The 16,420-nt window shown below is 39.7% G+C and overlaps 1 protein-coding gene across 1 annotated transcript in view; it reads left to right on the forward strand.

Moving 5' to 3' along the window:
• The first annotated feature begins 364 nt into the window (after positions 1–364).
• Positions 365–16,420, forward strand: part of SGCZ (sarcoglycan zeta) — an 895,864-nt gene continuing 879,808 nt past the window's right edge. Inside the window, exon 1 of the mRNA XM_005282086.4 lies at positions 365–5,596. Coding sequence (XP_005282143.1) covers positions 5,558–5,596 — 39 coding nt within the window. The 5' untranslated portion in view covers positions 365–5,557. The remainder of the gene's footprint in view (positions 5,597–16,420) is intronic.

The raw sequence follows: 16,420 nt of genomic DNA on the forward strand, positions 1-16,420 counted from the left end.
TATGTCCATACTGTTGTCTGAACACTTGAGGACAGTACCCTGCCTCCACTCAAACATTTCTGAATCTAGAGGTGCTTTTTCTTTCTCTCCAAAAATGGCTTAGAATAATTATCCCAAAGCAAACCAGGAATCCCAAAATTATCTTGCATATAACAAGATTTACCTAAGAAACTAGCAAACACAGAGATAATCAGAGTAAATCAAAGGTAAGCAGTGTAAGCTAAAGTGTAGCTAATGTTTTTTAATCAACTGTTGGAGGACTTCCTATATATGTTCATGTATATAAAATACAGGATATGAAATATGCATGATCACTCTTGTTGGCCAACTTGATTTGACTCTGTAGTTTCAGCCAATTTTTTTGTTTGAATATATAATGGAAATCATGGAGATCTATGCACCAATGTTCTGAGATATGTGCGCTAAATAAATAGTGAAGAATCTTATTCTGGTTTGAGTCTGGTGCCTGATCCACCTCCCACTGAAGTTAATGGAAAGACTCCCATCGACTTCAGTGGGAACTAAGGTTACTGCCTATCCAGGCTTCCCATGATCATTCCTTTTTTTGAGGTATTTGCTCTGCTCAGTGCACGCTGCCAGTTGTCCAGTTTAATGGGCTCAGGATGATTCTGGAATCAGATGTCACTTTTTTTGTACCTCAGAGGAGGTAACCCTCGTGGGAGCTGAATTGTAGATGTAAAAATAAGTAAAAGAACCATATGTAGGTATATGCATGTCTTACACATTCACTATATTCCCCCAAAAGATGGAAACTACTGTTTACTGATCATTTCCCCAAGAGGGCAGTGTACAGTGCCAGTTTTGCTGCACTCACTCTTGTGGTGAGGGATGCACCTGCTTTTTGGCAGTACACATTTTGTAGAACATAGAGAACAGAATGAAGCTCTTACAATATATTGATCTCTGTAGCAATCAATACAGCACTATTTGTAAAATGCACTAATAACATAATGCATGTGTACAAAATGTTTATTTAAAAAAAATTAAATATTGCAAGCATGCCATTAGAGAGTGAGACATCTAACCAAACATTAGTTTGTGAGAAAGTGTACTCCTGACTCTTGAGGTATTATGAATTTTATAATCATTACTACGAATGTATAACTTTGCATGCCACCTTCCTGAGATTAAAAAAGACAAGGTCCCTGTCTTCAAAAGCTATAGTCCAAATGTCATTATTGTAAAAAAAAAAATAATAATAATTCTTGATAAAATAGGCTCAGGGTGACCAATCGAGTAAATGCCCAGTTTATCTCCAAGAGAAATGATCTAATCCGTGCTCCAGAAAATCCTAATGTGGGGTAGGATTTCTTAACCATAATTTACTGAATTTAATATAATTAATTATAAACGAAGGTTTGAAGTTATTCAACCTAATTATTTATTTGTGGTTACCTATAATTTTTTTCAGAGTATTGATTGGAGATCAGTAAACAGTGTTCATAGGAAGCTATAAATATCCAGGAATCCATGTACAATACATTGTGTAATAAGGAAAAAAAGTTTGAGTACCTTATATTCTCGAACAACCGACATGTTGCACTTTACAGAACTGAAGATGTGAATGGTGTTTGTTTAAAAAACCAAGCTCCTAATACATAGTAACACAAGGTAGAGTATAGTAATATTTTTCACTTAGTACTCTTTGATACCTCCCCATTTAAAAAATGGTGAAACCGCGGCATGAACATAGCTGTGGTTTTCTCGTGTCTAAGATCACACAGAAGATCATTATTAGAGCAGTTTCCATGTCTGCTGACCCCTAGTCACATTCCCTATCCATTGGACTGTTTGACTCCCTTTATAAACACTTGAATTACTGAATTAATCTTAGTGCAAGGATACATCTTGCTTCACAGAAAGGGATGGCATTATTTCTGCTTGCTATTTAAAAATAATATATTCCAAAGCCTGTGCTACATAACCATGTTTTGACTCTGACTAACACAATCCTTGCTATGTTTTGTAGCTTAATTTGAAAGCTAGACATTAATATTTTATAATTTTTTTCAGAATTGGAAGATGCCTATTAACATACAGCATAGCACACAGAGGATTATACTTAGGAATAAAAATGAACCTGAACCTCAAACTGTATTAAGCATGCCCCCACCTAAAATGGCTAGATCAGAAAGAATTCAGAAATGAACCACCTTCCTTCTTGCCAGGTTTGAAATAGGCCCTATATAGGGGATGTAGCAGGTGACCATTTGCAAGTAGTCATCTGGAGAGTTGTAGGGAGGTGTGAACATATGGAGAGTACCTAGCAAAGAGTACACAATGCAGTTTTCATAAGCTAACACTGTCACCAAAGATTTGGATTTTGAGGCTAGGAAAAGGGGAGGAAAAAAAAGATGGGGGATGATATTGTTGAATGGAAGAAAGGAAAAGGGAAACCCAAAAGTTTGGATAAGCATTTGACCTTATCCAAAACAAATGTCCAAACCTTCTGAAGTTTATTCATCACTAATTCAATCAAAACTTTGTCATTACTTTCTAGGCAATTTCTTGTCAGTCTGTCTTATTGTATTACTCATGCTGCAGTACGCAGGGAAATGTAAAATCTTCCAGAATGGCAGGAATGGAAAAGACAAACTCTAGGCTACACACTGAGATATTGTGCACCTGTATTCTGTAATTTTTTTTAGAATTAGCATTGTACTTGTATGCTATTCCAATTCAGGAGACTACAAATGGATAAAATGTCTATAAATGCACCATCTTTATTGGCTTATATAAAAAGTAAACCTGTGGCTAATTGCGGGAAAGTCAGCACTAGTCTCATTCTCTAGAAAACTTCTTTGCCACCTCATCTGTCAAACCAAATGGTAAGCACAATCGAAACAACCTTCAGGAACCAACTTAATTACTTAGCTCCTCTTTGCTCTATTTCTCTTAATAAATTTCCCCATCCATTTAATGGGGATGAAAATTTCTATTTCACAGGAGAATTCTGAAGATAAATCAATTGGTGTTTGTGAAACACACAGGTATACCATGAAAAATGCTTTAGAAAAGCCTATGAGGAAATTAATTCAATATTCAGTTCAGGGTTTGGATGACGTGCAGTAAATAAAGCATGGGGCCACCCATTAAATGGTGAGGATGAAAAAAGGTATTGACTAGCCGAGTCATTCTTTTCATTATAAGAGGCAGAGCTCCTGTAGAAAGAACATAGACACTAATTACATAATCACATACTATTACAATGAATATTCACAAGAAGGCAGAATTAAGATTTCAGGAGAAACCTTCAAGTGTGCATTTCCTAACACTTGACTGACTTTGCAACCTACATAACTTTATTTTAAGATAGTTTTGGTATGTAATATCAAACTAAAACTTACTTTAAATATCCATTCAAGGGACCATTTTTATCAGATGTTTTATATAGTCTAATAAAGGTAGACTAGAATTATATTTGATAATTTTAGGAATTTGATATTTTAGGAATGTCTTTTAAGAGAGGAAGTGACCTAGTTAAGACAGGTCTCTTGCCCAATTTCAGTCTAAAGAATAAATAGTTATGTGCAAATTTTATCAAAGCAAAGATAACTTCAAATGACTATTTCTATAGGTCATACAGTAACTTGTTTAGTGTCCAGTTTTCCAGTCCTCTATTTAGACATACCTTTCATTCACCTTATCTTTGCAAATTGCAGTTCTATTTTGATTAAGTATATATCCAGATTAATTGTGAATGTACCATAAAGTCACACACAGTCTGTTCTAAGTGTCCTTTGCCTGTTTTTGCCTCATCTCTATAGTTGATTCTAGAAGATATGGGCTATGCCCCATAGTTGGAATGTGGCCCAGCCACCTGAGTTTCACGTTATGTTGACCTTGAAGAACAGCAGACTGAAAAATAAGCCCTTATTGAAGTAAAATATATTATATGCTTGGAACTATTAAATATGTCTATGATGAAAAAACTGCATAGATCTTCAAGAAAATGAAGTGTATATATATAACTGTAGAATATGTACAATAGGAGAGGGCAATAGTACAAGAATATGCCTGTTCAGAATCTAATTTAAAAAGAAGGCCCCAAAAAGATTGAAAGTAGGAAAACAGAAATCATATGGACAGTCTTATTTTTAAAAACCTGCAAGTGGCAGTCAGAGTGCAGGGGAAAAAATGAGTTTGATCAAATCAAGATCCTGGTGGGGAGGAATTTGAATTTTTTTTTAAATCTAATTTTGATTCTATTTACAGCTTAATGTCCCATGAGAACCTCAGCACACTGAATCCTTTAGAAAAAGAAAGGAAATTACTAGAGTAATAAACGAAGAGGTATTGTTCTGCTAAAACTACTGTCCATTTCATATTAAAAATAAGATCAACAATTATACAAAAACATGCATTTTACCAATAAAATCAAGTGAACGGTATCAGCCCCTGTGTTGAAATTTGCAAGCAATTTTTTTTAAAATGTGAAGGAAATAGCAGTAGCTCTGCTGTGACATTCAATACATTTGCTTATTTAAAGATCTCCCCTACATGGGGTAAAATATCCAGCGAGGAAACTGCAAGGAGGTCCTTGTATCCTAAATGATCCAGCGTGATTATATCTGCTCGCAATTTCCGAATGATAAAAAAGGGACAAATACATTAAAATGCCGGCAGGCTAATGCACAGAGTGGATGGGGAGAGCAGGCTTTAAGACCCAGGGGTTGTATTTGTCGAGAAAGGAAATGTTGCTTTTTGACAGATGAGAGAAATCCCCCTCAGTGTTGGCCATGAGAGGAGAGAAGTGAAGTCAGTCACCTGGTGGTGAAGGACAGTAAAACAGGAAAGAAGGTGGAAAAAAATCTCTTTTCCTCCTTTCTCTCTCTTTTCTGCAAAGAGATCCACCTCCTATTTTCCTCTAAACTCTTTTAGCATAACCTTCAAAGGAGACCATTCCCTACAGACTTTATTATCTTTATTTTTTATTGAGAAAATACCTTTAGCAGCAAAACATTTTGGAGTCTATGCAGGACTTTGGGGGGGTGGGGGTATCTTTCCGGTGAAATTGATCATTGCTAATGTCTTGGGCTCATAGGTGCTAAATTAGCTACCAGAATAACGGAGACAGGCTTTCATGATACACTCTTCTCTTCAATTTGAACACATTTGCCTGAAATTTGCTGCAGGATGCTGTCCAGTGAAGCAGTTTTTTTCCTTGGGATGCAGCAATTCGCTGGTTTCTAAGCTTATTGCAGACGAAGAAGTAATCTTAAACTGAGTGGATTTTTTTGAGGGGGGGGGGGGGCTTCTCTCCTCCTTTCATTGACACGGGATTTACCGGGGAAAGATCACCTGTCGCTATAATCCGTAAAGGAGTAAAAAAGTGAATTGTTATTTTATTTATTTATTTTTAACCGGTGGAGGAGGCGTGATCACGGAGAATGAGACTGAGGGGAGCTGCCAGGGTTTGGAGGACAAGGCTGAGTTTAGGCTGGAAACTGAGAGTCTAGATTTTTGTTTTGTTTTGTTTTTAATTTTGGCACAACTTCCTTGGTTCGCCTCCCTCCGTGTCCGTTAGTTTCATTCTATGGACAGATCCACAAACCTGGACATTGAGGAGCTCAAGGTACGTGATGCTCCGGGTGTTTTATTCTCTCCTCCCCTCTCCTGCCTTGCTTCTGGCTCTGCTAGAGGAGTTGGAGGCGCTTCGGGTGCCGGTGAGTGGGGATGGGGAGAGTGGGAATGGAGGCACACAGCAGTCCTTTGAGAAAGGGGGGGGGGAATCAGATTGTACAGTCGGGCTCCGCTTCTTCCCCTCTGCCTTGATAATAATAGCCCCTGTCCTCTCGTCAGTTACATCAGCACTTTGGGCACAGAGACAGAGCGCAGTGTGTCCATTAATCTCACCCTGGGAAGCAGCAGCAGATTTTCCCAGCGGCTGCTGATTTTCCGGTAGAAGTTCGCTCTAAAGGCCCCCTCCCTCTCCCAGCCTGGGCATCTCCGGCTAAAATCTTTATTTTTAGATATGCAAGCACCCTATAAAGCATGCCTTGGAGCGGTAGGGTGGCTTGCGCCTTTTCTGCTAGATTTTGATCTTCGTGATCCCGTGGTTTCCCCAATCGCAGATCCTACACTGTGTCTATCAAAAAGATTTAGCCAAAAACACCAAAAACCGAGCTATAGAGACACATAGGGCTCTGGGAAGAGCTCAGGAAAACGAAACCACAAAGCGTGGAGGACACGGAGGAGGCTTGGCTGGGATGCAGATTGCAGAAGTAGTGAATGCTTAACAAAGCATTAGCTCGGTGGCCTTTTCGAGCAGCACAACTTTACATGAGGACTGTGTCGTGTCAAGATTTTGCTCCCCATCCCATTTTGCTCCCTCGCTGTTGGAGAACATGCCTGAGATCCCAGCATGCCCCTTAGAACCAGTGAAGCTCTGCCTTCGCCTGCGGTTGGGATCAGCCCCCCGCCCTCCGAGAGAGCAGAACGGGGGTGACATAAACAGGGGGACAGGAGCGAAATCTGGGGTGAGGTGGAAGATGAGCGAGGGAGAGGAGAAAAATAATGGAAAAAACAATCAAAAGCAGGAAATAGAGGGACAAAAAACGGGAGAGGTTTCGGGGCTCTTCAGAGGTCTTCTCCCTGGGGTGTGTAGTGGGGATGTGGAGGTTAAAGAGAAGACAGCCTGAGAGAAAATGGGGAAGGGCAGGAGAGGGACCACCATACCATTAGGTAGATTTAAACACCATTGCACAGTTAGGGAAACAATAGCGGGGGAGAGTGGGGTCCCCCCGCTTCACTTAATCTAGCAACATCCCGAAAGCTAAACTGCGGAGTTCGCCCCTCATTTAGTAGCGAGGTTCAACTCTGCCAAGTATCGAAGAGCTTCTGTGGGCATCTTTGCCTTAAGACTCGCCGAATCTGAACGTACTTGTGAATATTTTCTCTCTCTCCAAGCCTTGCTTGTAACAATATAAAAACCCTCCTAAAAGACAAACACAACATGTTGTTGTTTTAAGTGCCAGGCTTCATGACTGCTAAACTGGTGAAACACACGCCTGTTTGAAAGTCACTGAGCAGTAGGTAGTAGAGCGCATTTTTCCCTGAACCGAGCCTGCTAAGAGGGACCCTTTGGTGAACCATCTGCCTTCTCAGCCTTTTCAGGAGTTTAGTTAGAGCTCAGTTTAATTTTAGGACAATGGTAGAAGACACGGGATGAGCCATGCAGTCAAGTCCCTGTGGGAAAGTTCAGTTTAAAGTGATTGAAAAAGCGCCTCTGGATATTGTATGAATCCTAAAAATGGGTCGCACTTCGTGGGAATTGCTACTGCTTGGAGACTGCCAGATGTTTCACCACTGCAAGGGTGTTCTTCTGGCAATCTACTTTGCAATTAAGGCCAGTGTTGCAGGGATTATACAGTGGGCAACCTTGAGAAAAGCAGTATGGATGGAAGGTGATCCCCAGTGTTACTTTCCGTTGGTTGGTTTAAAGAGATCATCAGCAGTTTTGGGAAAAATTCCCCTTCCCATTCTTCCACAAGAATAAGATATGCAAAAACACTGTCTCCCTGAAGCTGATACCCCTAGAGTTGCGATACCTATTTTCACTTAGCCTCCTTGGCACTCCTTCCATGCTTTCCCCACTCTCAGGCTCATTGGTTCATTTTACTTGTCTGAACAACTTTAGTAAAAAGCTTGTGGTGGGGAAGGCTCTCAAACTTTAAGTGATGCACTAAGCAGTGGAAAGATCCTTTTGCCTAGAGCATGGGATTTGTTGCTGTGCATGAATTACCAGTGGGGGGGAGGGGTTCATATGGGGGTGGCTAGTAATCCAAATTCAGCCCTGATGTAACTACACTAAAGTCAGTGGGATGGATTTTCCCCAGTGAGATAGATCCTCTCTCCTGCTATGCTCCCTTTAGTACCACTCCAGTGATGCAAAGGAGGCTTAAAAGATTTCATGGACATCTTGGGATTCCCCTGCGTCAGCCATTGTTCCACCAGTCCAGAGATGTAGACAAAGCTCTATTGAACTCCAACAATTCCTATCTGAGTAAACTGTCTCCATTGTAGCCAGACAGAGTAAAGAGCAGCCCTGATGCTGCTCTAAGTTAAGCAAAGGCTGAATTAATTCCTTTCCAGCTTTGGGATCAGGGAGGACCAAAGGTGGCATAAACTATCTTTGTGGTTCCAGCTCATCTCCCTCAGGTCCAGGCTGAACCCAACCAAAGGATCTAGCTCCATATGTTTAGACATCAGCCAACTGTGCTCTCTGGAGCTCTAGCAATCTCCTCTGAGGTGTTACTCTGAGGGCTGACATAGAATCATAGAATATCAGGGTTGGAAGGGACCTCAGGAGATCAAATGTGTTCCTAATCCAAGACCTTGCAACTACTTTTCCCAGGAAATTTAGAAATAGGGGGGGACAGTGGTTTAATGCAAGATAGCAGATTTTTATTTTAGCACCAAGTTTATTTTATCTAGTACTGTATATAAAATGAATTTAGGAAATCACAAAACTAAACTCTGATTAATACTATACATCAGGTGTGCTTGTGGTGGTGGTAATGTAGTTGCCATACATTATACAACAGATAAAGATTCTGATAAACTGAGGTCAGACACTGAATGTCAATTTGAAATATGTATGCTCTTGATTATGATTGCTATGAATTCTGTATCCATTTAGAAAGGTCAGTTTTTGTGCAAAACTGAACCAAAATTTGTGTGCAAGACCTGCTAATGAGGATAGGTATGACTTTCACTTTATTAGTCTGTGCACGAATTCCTGATGAAACAGATCAGTACTGGGGAGAGAGAGAGAGTACTCATCCAGAGATTTTTGGACTGCTCTGCTTTTCCTTTTGATCTGTCTCATCTTCTGTCTCAGATGGCATCTGTGAACTTTCCTCTGACTTTTAATTCACAACCCTGTGGTATTTTCTTTTAAAGTAGTTCCATCACAAAAATGAACTCAATTATGGTTATTTTCTTTGAATGTTTGCACTGCATCCTTAGTTTTAGTGTTTTGAGCTGTTTCTATTATTTAAAGTGTGTGTAGATATGTATATAGATATGTCTAACTAACATATACAGTACATACAGGTAGTGTATATGTGAGCATATATTTCTATAGGTCTTTGGCTCGTATGTAGTAATATATGTATGTTATTCCTCTGTATACATTAACTCTTACACATCAAGAACTGATGTTAAACTATTTGTTTTACTTCACATGAAAATAGTGTAGTTTGGATTTATAAACAGTACAGAGGCTTTCAAGTTTCCTGGATTACAATAATTTGTTTGTCACCTTAACACTAAATAGCTAGTTACAGATTTTGTCCTTCACATTTTTCTGGCTGTTTGGTATACAGCTCTTACAGCATATTTTACAACCTTTCCTCTTATGTTAATTTAGTCATCAGAATGTGTCTACGCACTCGGATAATAGGGATAGCATTTTATACAGTCCATAAAGCATCCTTGATATTTTTCTAAAAGAAAGTTGCCTAGTAAATTTAAAGTATTGTAAAAGTGGTATTGTTTACATACTGTAATAACTTGTTTTCAATCCAGTGCTTTCTACCTGAAGTTGCTGTTTGTATGCTAAATTAGAATTTCCCATTAGAATCCCAAAATGTTTATTTCTAGAAATGTGTTTGTTGGTCTTGTGATTATTGCCACTTAATATGAAAGAACCATTAAAATACAGTACACTATGTCTGAATCACATTGAAAACCTATCCACGCCATTTGACAATAATTATCCTTCAAGTCTGTTATAGTTTCATATTTCCAGGTGAAATAAAAATACCAAACTTAACTGTATGAAACTGGACAAAGATGATGATCTGTGATGATAATACCATCCAGTGCATAATAGATTCTTCATTAGGAAAATACTTCATATGTCATGAAGAAACTGAGACAAAGAATCCAAAAGAATTTGAACAAGAGGTTGATTCAACAATATTGTGGTTTTAAACTACACAGTCTTTTAGATCACTTCACAATTTAAATCAAACAGGAAAGCTAAAACTCAGAACAATTCTGAATTTTTTTTAATAAGATAGAGCCAAGGAAAGTCATGCTTAGTATGGTGTAGGAGGATTTTTGATGAGTGTAAGTAGGTGGTTATATTTCTGTTATAAATTAGTCATTCCATAATGAAAAATAGTACTCTCTAACAAATGACATATTTTTAGCACACTCTACTCCATTTATTCATTCTTCTGCTTAAGAGAAGGACATCTTCATGTGGCTACTGAGTTATGTCTTCTCTTGTGAACAGCTCTTTCTTCCCCCTCTATTCCAACCCCCCTGGCTCCCCATCTCTTAGGCAGGGTCTATCATCAACAGTAGATAAAGGCACTTAACTTTTGAAGTCCACATTCAGAAAATGTAGTCTTGAAACTATTCCTAATTAAAGGTTGAGTTGAAATGGTTTTAAAGTACTAGGCATATTATTTCTCTTCTTGTCCCCTCTGTGGGGGTTCCCCTCAGTCTCCAAATACTTCTAGAAATTGGATATTTGGTCAGTGAGGCTGGAAAGAAATATATGCATAGTATATAATGTCATATGACCCAGAAAAAAAGGTCAAGACAACAGCAATGCTCCCAGTACACATTTTGGAAATCACTGGTCCACTGTCATTACTAAGAAGCTGCAATAGCATCTAGCTATGCATGTCTGCAATATACATTACAGCTTTGCTGAGCTCCATATTTTTCCAGTTGAAAATATATCAATACCTGAAACTCTAGTTAAAAGGAAAACAGCTCTCACTTCCTCTCGTTTTCAGTACATGTTCAGTTCTCATCTAATGATGCATCATATACATATTTTGCATGATTTTTAAAAAAAGGATTTATAAGGTCAGTAGTATTATTTTTGAAGTTCTTCTGCAATAGAAGAGATTGCCTAGGGTGACCAGATAGCAAGTATGAAAAATCGGGACGGGGGTGGGGGTAAAAGGCTTCTATATAAGAAAAAGCCTCAAATATCAGGACTATCTCTATAAAATCGGAACATCTGGTCACCCTAAGATTGCCTTGAGACAATCTCTTAAACTATTGTGTTTACAAGTAGAATTGGCTTATTTCTTACAGAGCTAAAATTCAGACTTATGGAGAATCCATTTCCCACCCTATATCCTTTCAATGATCAGATTGCCTAGGGAATGAGTGTATTTTGGGATTCAAGTATTATTTTGCTTGGCACAGCCCTTGACCTTTTTGAAGGTTAGTGTTGCCTATACTAGCTGCCAGTGGTGCCAGGAACAAGGTTATCTGGGAAGCATTATGTCACACGTGTTATGAACAAGGCTCTGCCTCCTGTGAAAACCTTGCACTAGGTGCAATTTTATGTGAATCTGTGTCTCACAGAGCTATTTCTAAATCCAAGAGGAAACCTACTGTCCCAAGGACAAATAAGGATTCAAAACATGAAAAAGGCATTAAGTTACAAGTAGTTACCATAAAACTACTTTTCTCTCTTTGAAGTTGACGTGTCAAAGTCTTTCCGTAGTTAATAATTGTATTTTATTTTTTATTCTTTTAATTTAAAAGAAATCTGAAGGCAACTGGTTACAAATAATATATTTTGTCTTTACTTTCATTTCTGGTAGTCTGGAAGAAAGTTTGAAGCTTAGGTTTTCAAAGACCTATCAATCATTCTGTTGTGTCTCCAATCATTCCAGACATATTCAATGGTATTCTAGTATGGTGTTGTAGGGCCGCAGGCTGGAATTACTTTGCAGTCCAAGAATGAAAGATTAGTATTTATCTACTAAGTCATCAAATCTTTAAGATATAACATCTTAGAGCAAGTAAACTCCTTATTACATACACACAACAGTTTTTTGTGAAGAAGGGAACTGTACAATAACAACAAGGAGTCTGATGGCACCTTAAAGACTAACAGATTTATTTGGGCATAAGCTTTCGTGGATAAAAACCTCACTTCTTCGGATGCATAGAGTGAAAGTTACAGATGCAGGCATTATATACTGACACATGGAGAGCAGGGAGTTACTTCGCAAGTGGAGAACCAGTGTTGACAGGGCCAATTCAATCAGGGTGGATGTAGTCCACTCCCAATAATAGATGAGGAGGTGTCAATTCCAGGAGGGGAAAAGCTGCTTCTGTAATGAGCCAGCCACTCCCAGTCCTATTCAAGCCCAGATTAATGGTGTTGAATTTGCAAATGAATTTTAGTTCTGCTGTTTCTCTTTGAAGACTGTTTCTGAAGTTTTTTTGCTCAATGATAGTGACTTTTAAATCTGTAATAGAATGACCAGGGAGATTTGAAGTGTTCACTTACTGGCTTATGTATGTTACCATTCCTGATGTCCGATTTGTGTCCATTTATTCTTTTGCGGAGGGACTGTCCGGTTTGGCCAATGTACATGGCAGAGGGGCATTGCTGGCACATGATGGCATATATAACATTAGTGGATGTGCAGGTGAATGAGCCCTTGATGGTGTGGCTGATGTGGTTGGGTCCTCTGATGGTGTCGCCAGAGTAGACATGGGGACAGAGTAGGCAATGAGGTTTGCTACAGGGATTGGTTCCTGGGTTGGTGTTTCTGTGGTGTGGTGTGTAGTTGCTGGTGAGTATTTGCTTCAGGTTGGGGGGTTGTCTGTAAGCAAGAACTGGCCTGCCTCCCAAGGTCTGTGACAGTGAGGGATCATTTTCCAGGATAGGTTGTAGATCGTGGATAATGCGCTGGAGAGGTTTTAGCTGGCGGCTGTATGTGATGGCCAGTGGTGTTCTGTTATTGTCTTTGTTGGGCCTGTCCTGTAGTAGGTGATTTCTGGGTACTTGCTCTGTCAATCTGTTTCCTCACTTCCCCAGGTGGGTATTGTAGTTTTACGAATGCTTGATAAAGATCTTGTAGGTGTTTGTCTCTGTCTGAGGGGTTGGAGCAAATTCGGTTGTGTCTTAGGGCTTGGCTGTAGACAATGGATCGTGTGATGTGTCTTGGATGGAAGCTGGAGGCATGTAGGTACGTATAGCAGTCAGTAGGTTTCCGGTATAGGGTGGTGTTTATGTGACCATCACTTATTTGCACTATAGTGTCCAGGAAGTGGATCTCTTGTGTGGACTGGTCCAGGCTGAGGTTGATGGTGGGGTGGAAATTGTTGAAGTCCAGGTGGAATTCTTCAAAGGCCTCCTTTCCATGGGTCCATATGATGAAGATGTCATCAATGTAGCGCAAGTAGAGGAGGGGCACTAGGGGACGAGAGCTGAGGAAGCGTTGTTCTAAGTCAGCCATAAAAATGTTGACATACTGTGGGGCCATGCGGGTACCCATAGCAGTGCCACTGACTTGAAGGTATAAGTTGTCCCCAAATCTGAAGTGGTTGTGGGCGAGGACAAAGTCACAAAGCTCAGCCACCAGGCTTGCTGTGGCCTCATCAGGGATACTGTTCCTGACAGCTTGTAGTCCATCCTCATGTGGAATATTGGTGCAAAGTGCTTCTACATCCATGGTGGCCAGGATGGTGTTTTCAGGAAGAACACCAATGCATTGTAATTTCCTCAGGAAGTTGGTGGTGTCTCGAAAATAGCTGAGAGTGCTAGTAGCGTAGGGTCTGAGGAGAGAGTCCAAATAGCCAGATAATCCTGCTGTAAGAGTGCCAGTGCCTGAGATGATGGGGCGTCCAGGGTTTCCGGGTTTATGGATCTTGGGTAGCAGATAGAATACCCCTGGTCAGGGTTCTGGGGGTGTGTCCATGTAGATTTGTTCCCGTACTGTAGCTGGGAATTTCTTGAGCAGATGGTGTAGTTTCTTTTGGTATTCCTCAGTGGGATCAGAGGATAGTGGCCTGTAGAATGTGGTCTTGGAGAGTTGCCTGGCAGCCTCCTGTTCATAATCCGACCTGTTCATTATGACTACAGCACTTCCTTTGTCAGCCCCTTTGATGATAATGTCAGAGTTGTTTCTGAGGCTGTGGATGGCATTGCGTTCTGTACGGCTGAGGTTATGGGACAAGTGATGTTGTTTGTCCACTATTTCAGCCTGTGCACGTCTGCGGAAGCACTTTATGTAGAGGTCCAGGAACAGGAGGCTGCCTGGCAACTCTCCAAAACTTTTAAAAAGAAGAAGCTTCATCTGGGCATCAGCTTTTTCATCTTTGTAACAGGATAATATTTCCCTGTATTACAGAGGTATTGTGAGATTTAACTCCTTCATGTGTGTAAAGAAAATTTAATGCTCTGTTGGAACAGTACTAAATAAGTGCAAAATATTCTTATATTGTTCTTAAAGAAAACCTGAGTTCATCTTTAAATTAGCAGCACTAAAATAAACAACTTTTTGTTAATATAGTACAGTCATACCAACAGTGACACATCACCAGGACTTCTAAAAATCAGTGCCACAAGCAGTAGATTACCCCAGGCAGAAAAGTCTGGCCCTTTGCCATCTTATTTTGTTTCATCAGTCCTCCTTCAGTTCATCCATGCATCAAGGTGCAGAATTAATAGGCTCCACATTCCTACTCCTCACAACTTTGAGGACAGACAAATGATTAACTAAAGCTTGCACTGCTGAAAAATCATTTAGAGGGATACTTTATTTCCAGTCCACAAGTAGGAAATAATGTACATTTAATAAATGTACATGTATAAAGAGAAAGATCATGCAGAAACAGTACCATGTAGTAAACATACAATTTTGACTTTGTACTTTGTAAACAGAGTGTGTGTTGTTGTATAATTGAGTATAAAAATGCACTAGATGGGGTTGCTCCATTAGGCATGTCTGCATCTTTAAGGCTCCATGTATTTCGGATTCGTATGTGAAAATATTTTGCATGCATCCTAGTTTTTATGGTGACTTTAGTTTACAAATACTAATGTACAAATGGTTAGGAATTTTGAGTAGGAATCAAAGAAAGAAAAACTAAAATTCACATTGAATGCAGTTTGACATATAGCAGCACAGCAACTTTTTGTTGGATAATTTTTATTCACTGAAATCTTTATGTGCATTGCCCCTAAAAGTTACTGCTTAAAGAGCACAATTATATTGTGTGCAAAACAATTGCTGATAAAAGTATTGTAGTACATTGGTAACTATAACTGACATAAAGAGGCCTTTCTATAAGGTGCCAAATAGCTGATGACAATACAGATAGAGAACCTATTCTAGAAAGATGTTCAGGATCACTGAAAGTATCTCTCCAGCTAAGGCCAGACCCAGAAGCAGAAGAGGCTTGCCCTGCCTGTTAACTCATCACTTCCCCAAACATTGGCTCAACTTAAAGGCAACAAAATAGCAATTTGTTCTATGTATGCTGGTAGTTCACAATCAGAACTAAACCAGTCAAATCAATAGGAGTTTTGATGCCTGATAAATTGATAGGACTCTATACTTAGAGCAACAGAGATGACAAAAGGTACAAACCAATTTAAAATGCCAAGTTACCAGCTGCTTCACGCATAATCAAGGATGAGTGGGACTCACTTGAAGTGAGCCACACAGTTGGGGGCGCTGATCACTGCCTTGCCTCCAGTGGCATTTGATTTCAGTCACTGCACTGGGAAAGGGTGTCTAGTGTTAATCCTTAAGCATAATGTAAATCAATAGTAAACACCAATCTCTTTTGGTCACTGTAGTTAAAACCGTGTTCGGTCCTTAGGACTCCTGATTCAGCAAAGTGCTTAAGAGCATGCTTGACTCATTTCAATGGGGCTTAGTCATGTGATTAAATGCTTTGTTGAATCAGGTCACTGATTAAAAGCCCCAACATATACAGTTGAAATGAACAAGCGGGGGGGGGGAGGGGTAAGATGTGTTGCTACCAATCTCTATGTGTGAGATAGATTGTCATTGTGGAAGTGCAAAATGGAGGTTCTGGATTTGTAATATATTTATCCTGAGGTGGATTGTGCAGCTCCTGTATATTTAGGTGTTATGTGATAACCACAGCATTTCTAGCAAAAAATAAGTAGGTGAATGGAAACCATCATAAAGAAGATAGGTTTAGATAGGATTATGGTGGGGATAATAGGGGTAGTGAATCATCCTTGCCACAAAATGAAGAGTCTTGTAAGAGGTTTACCAAAGTTAACTAAGGTGAAAGTCAGTCACTTAATGAAGAATTTCTGGGCTCATTTATTTCCAAGTTAGTTTACTCAATGTAAAAAGTAGTCCTGAGTGGTTATAGACCAATAGGTGCCCCTCTCCCATCCCTCAACACAAATGAACTCTCAAAACAAAACCGTGAAACTGAACACCTTCTAACTTTGGGAAAGTTCAGGCCATACATAAATAATACATTTGTGACTTAGGGCATGGCTACACTTGCAGATGTAGGGCACTGTGAGTTAAACCCGCCTTCGTAGAGCGCAGTAGGGAAAGCGCTGCAGTCTGTCCACACTGACAGCTGCAAGCACACTGGCGTGGCCACATTTGCACTTGCAGCGGCATTGGGA

Source organism: Chrysemys picta, chromosome 5, assembly GCF_011386835.1.
Source record: "Chrysemys picta bellii isolate R12L10 chromosome 5, ASM1138683v2, whole genome shotgun sequence".
NCBI lineage: Eukaryota > Metazoa > Chordata > Testudines > Emydidae > Chrysemys > Chrysemys picta.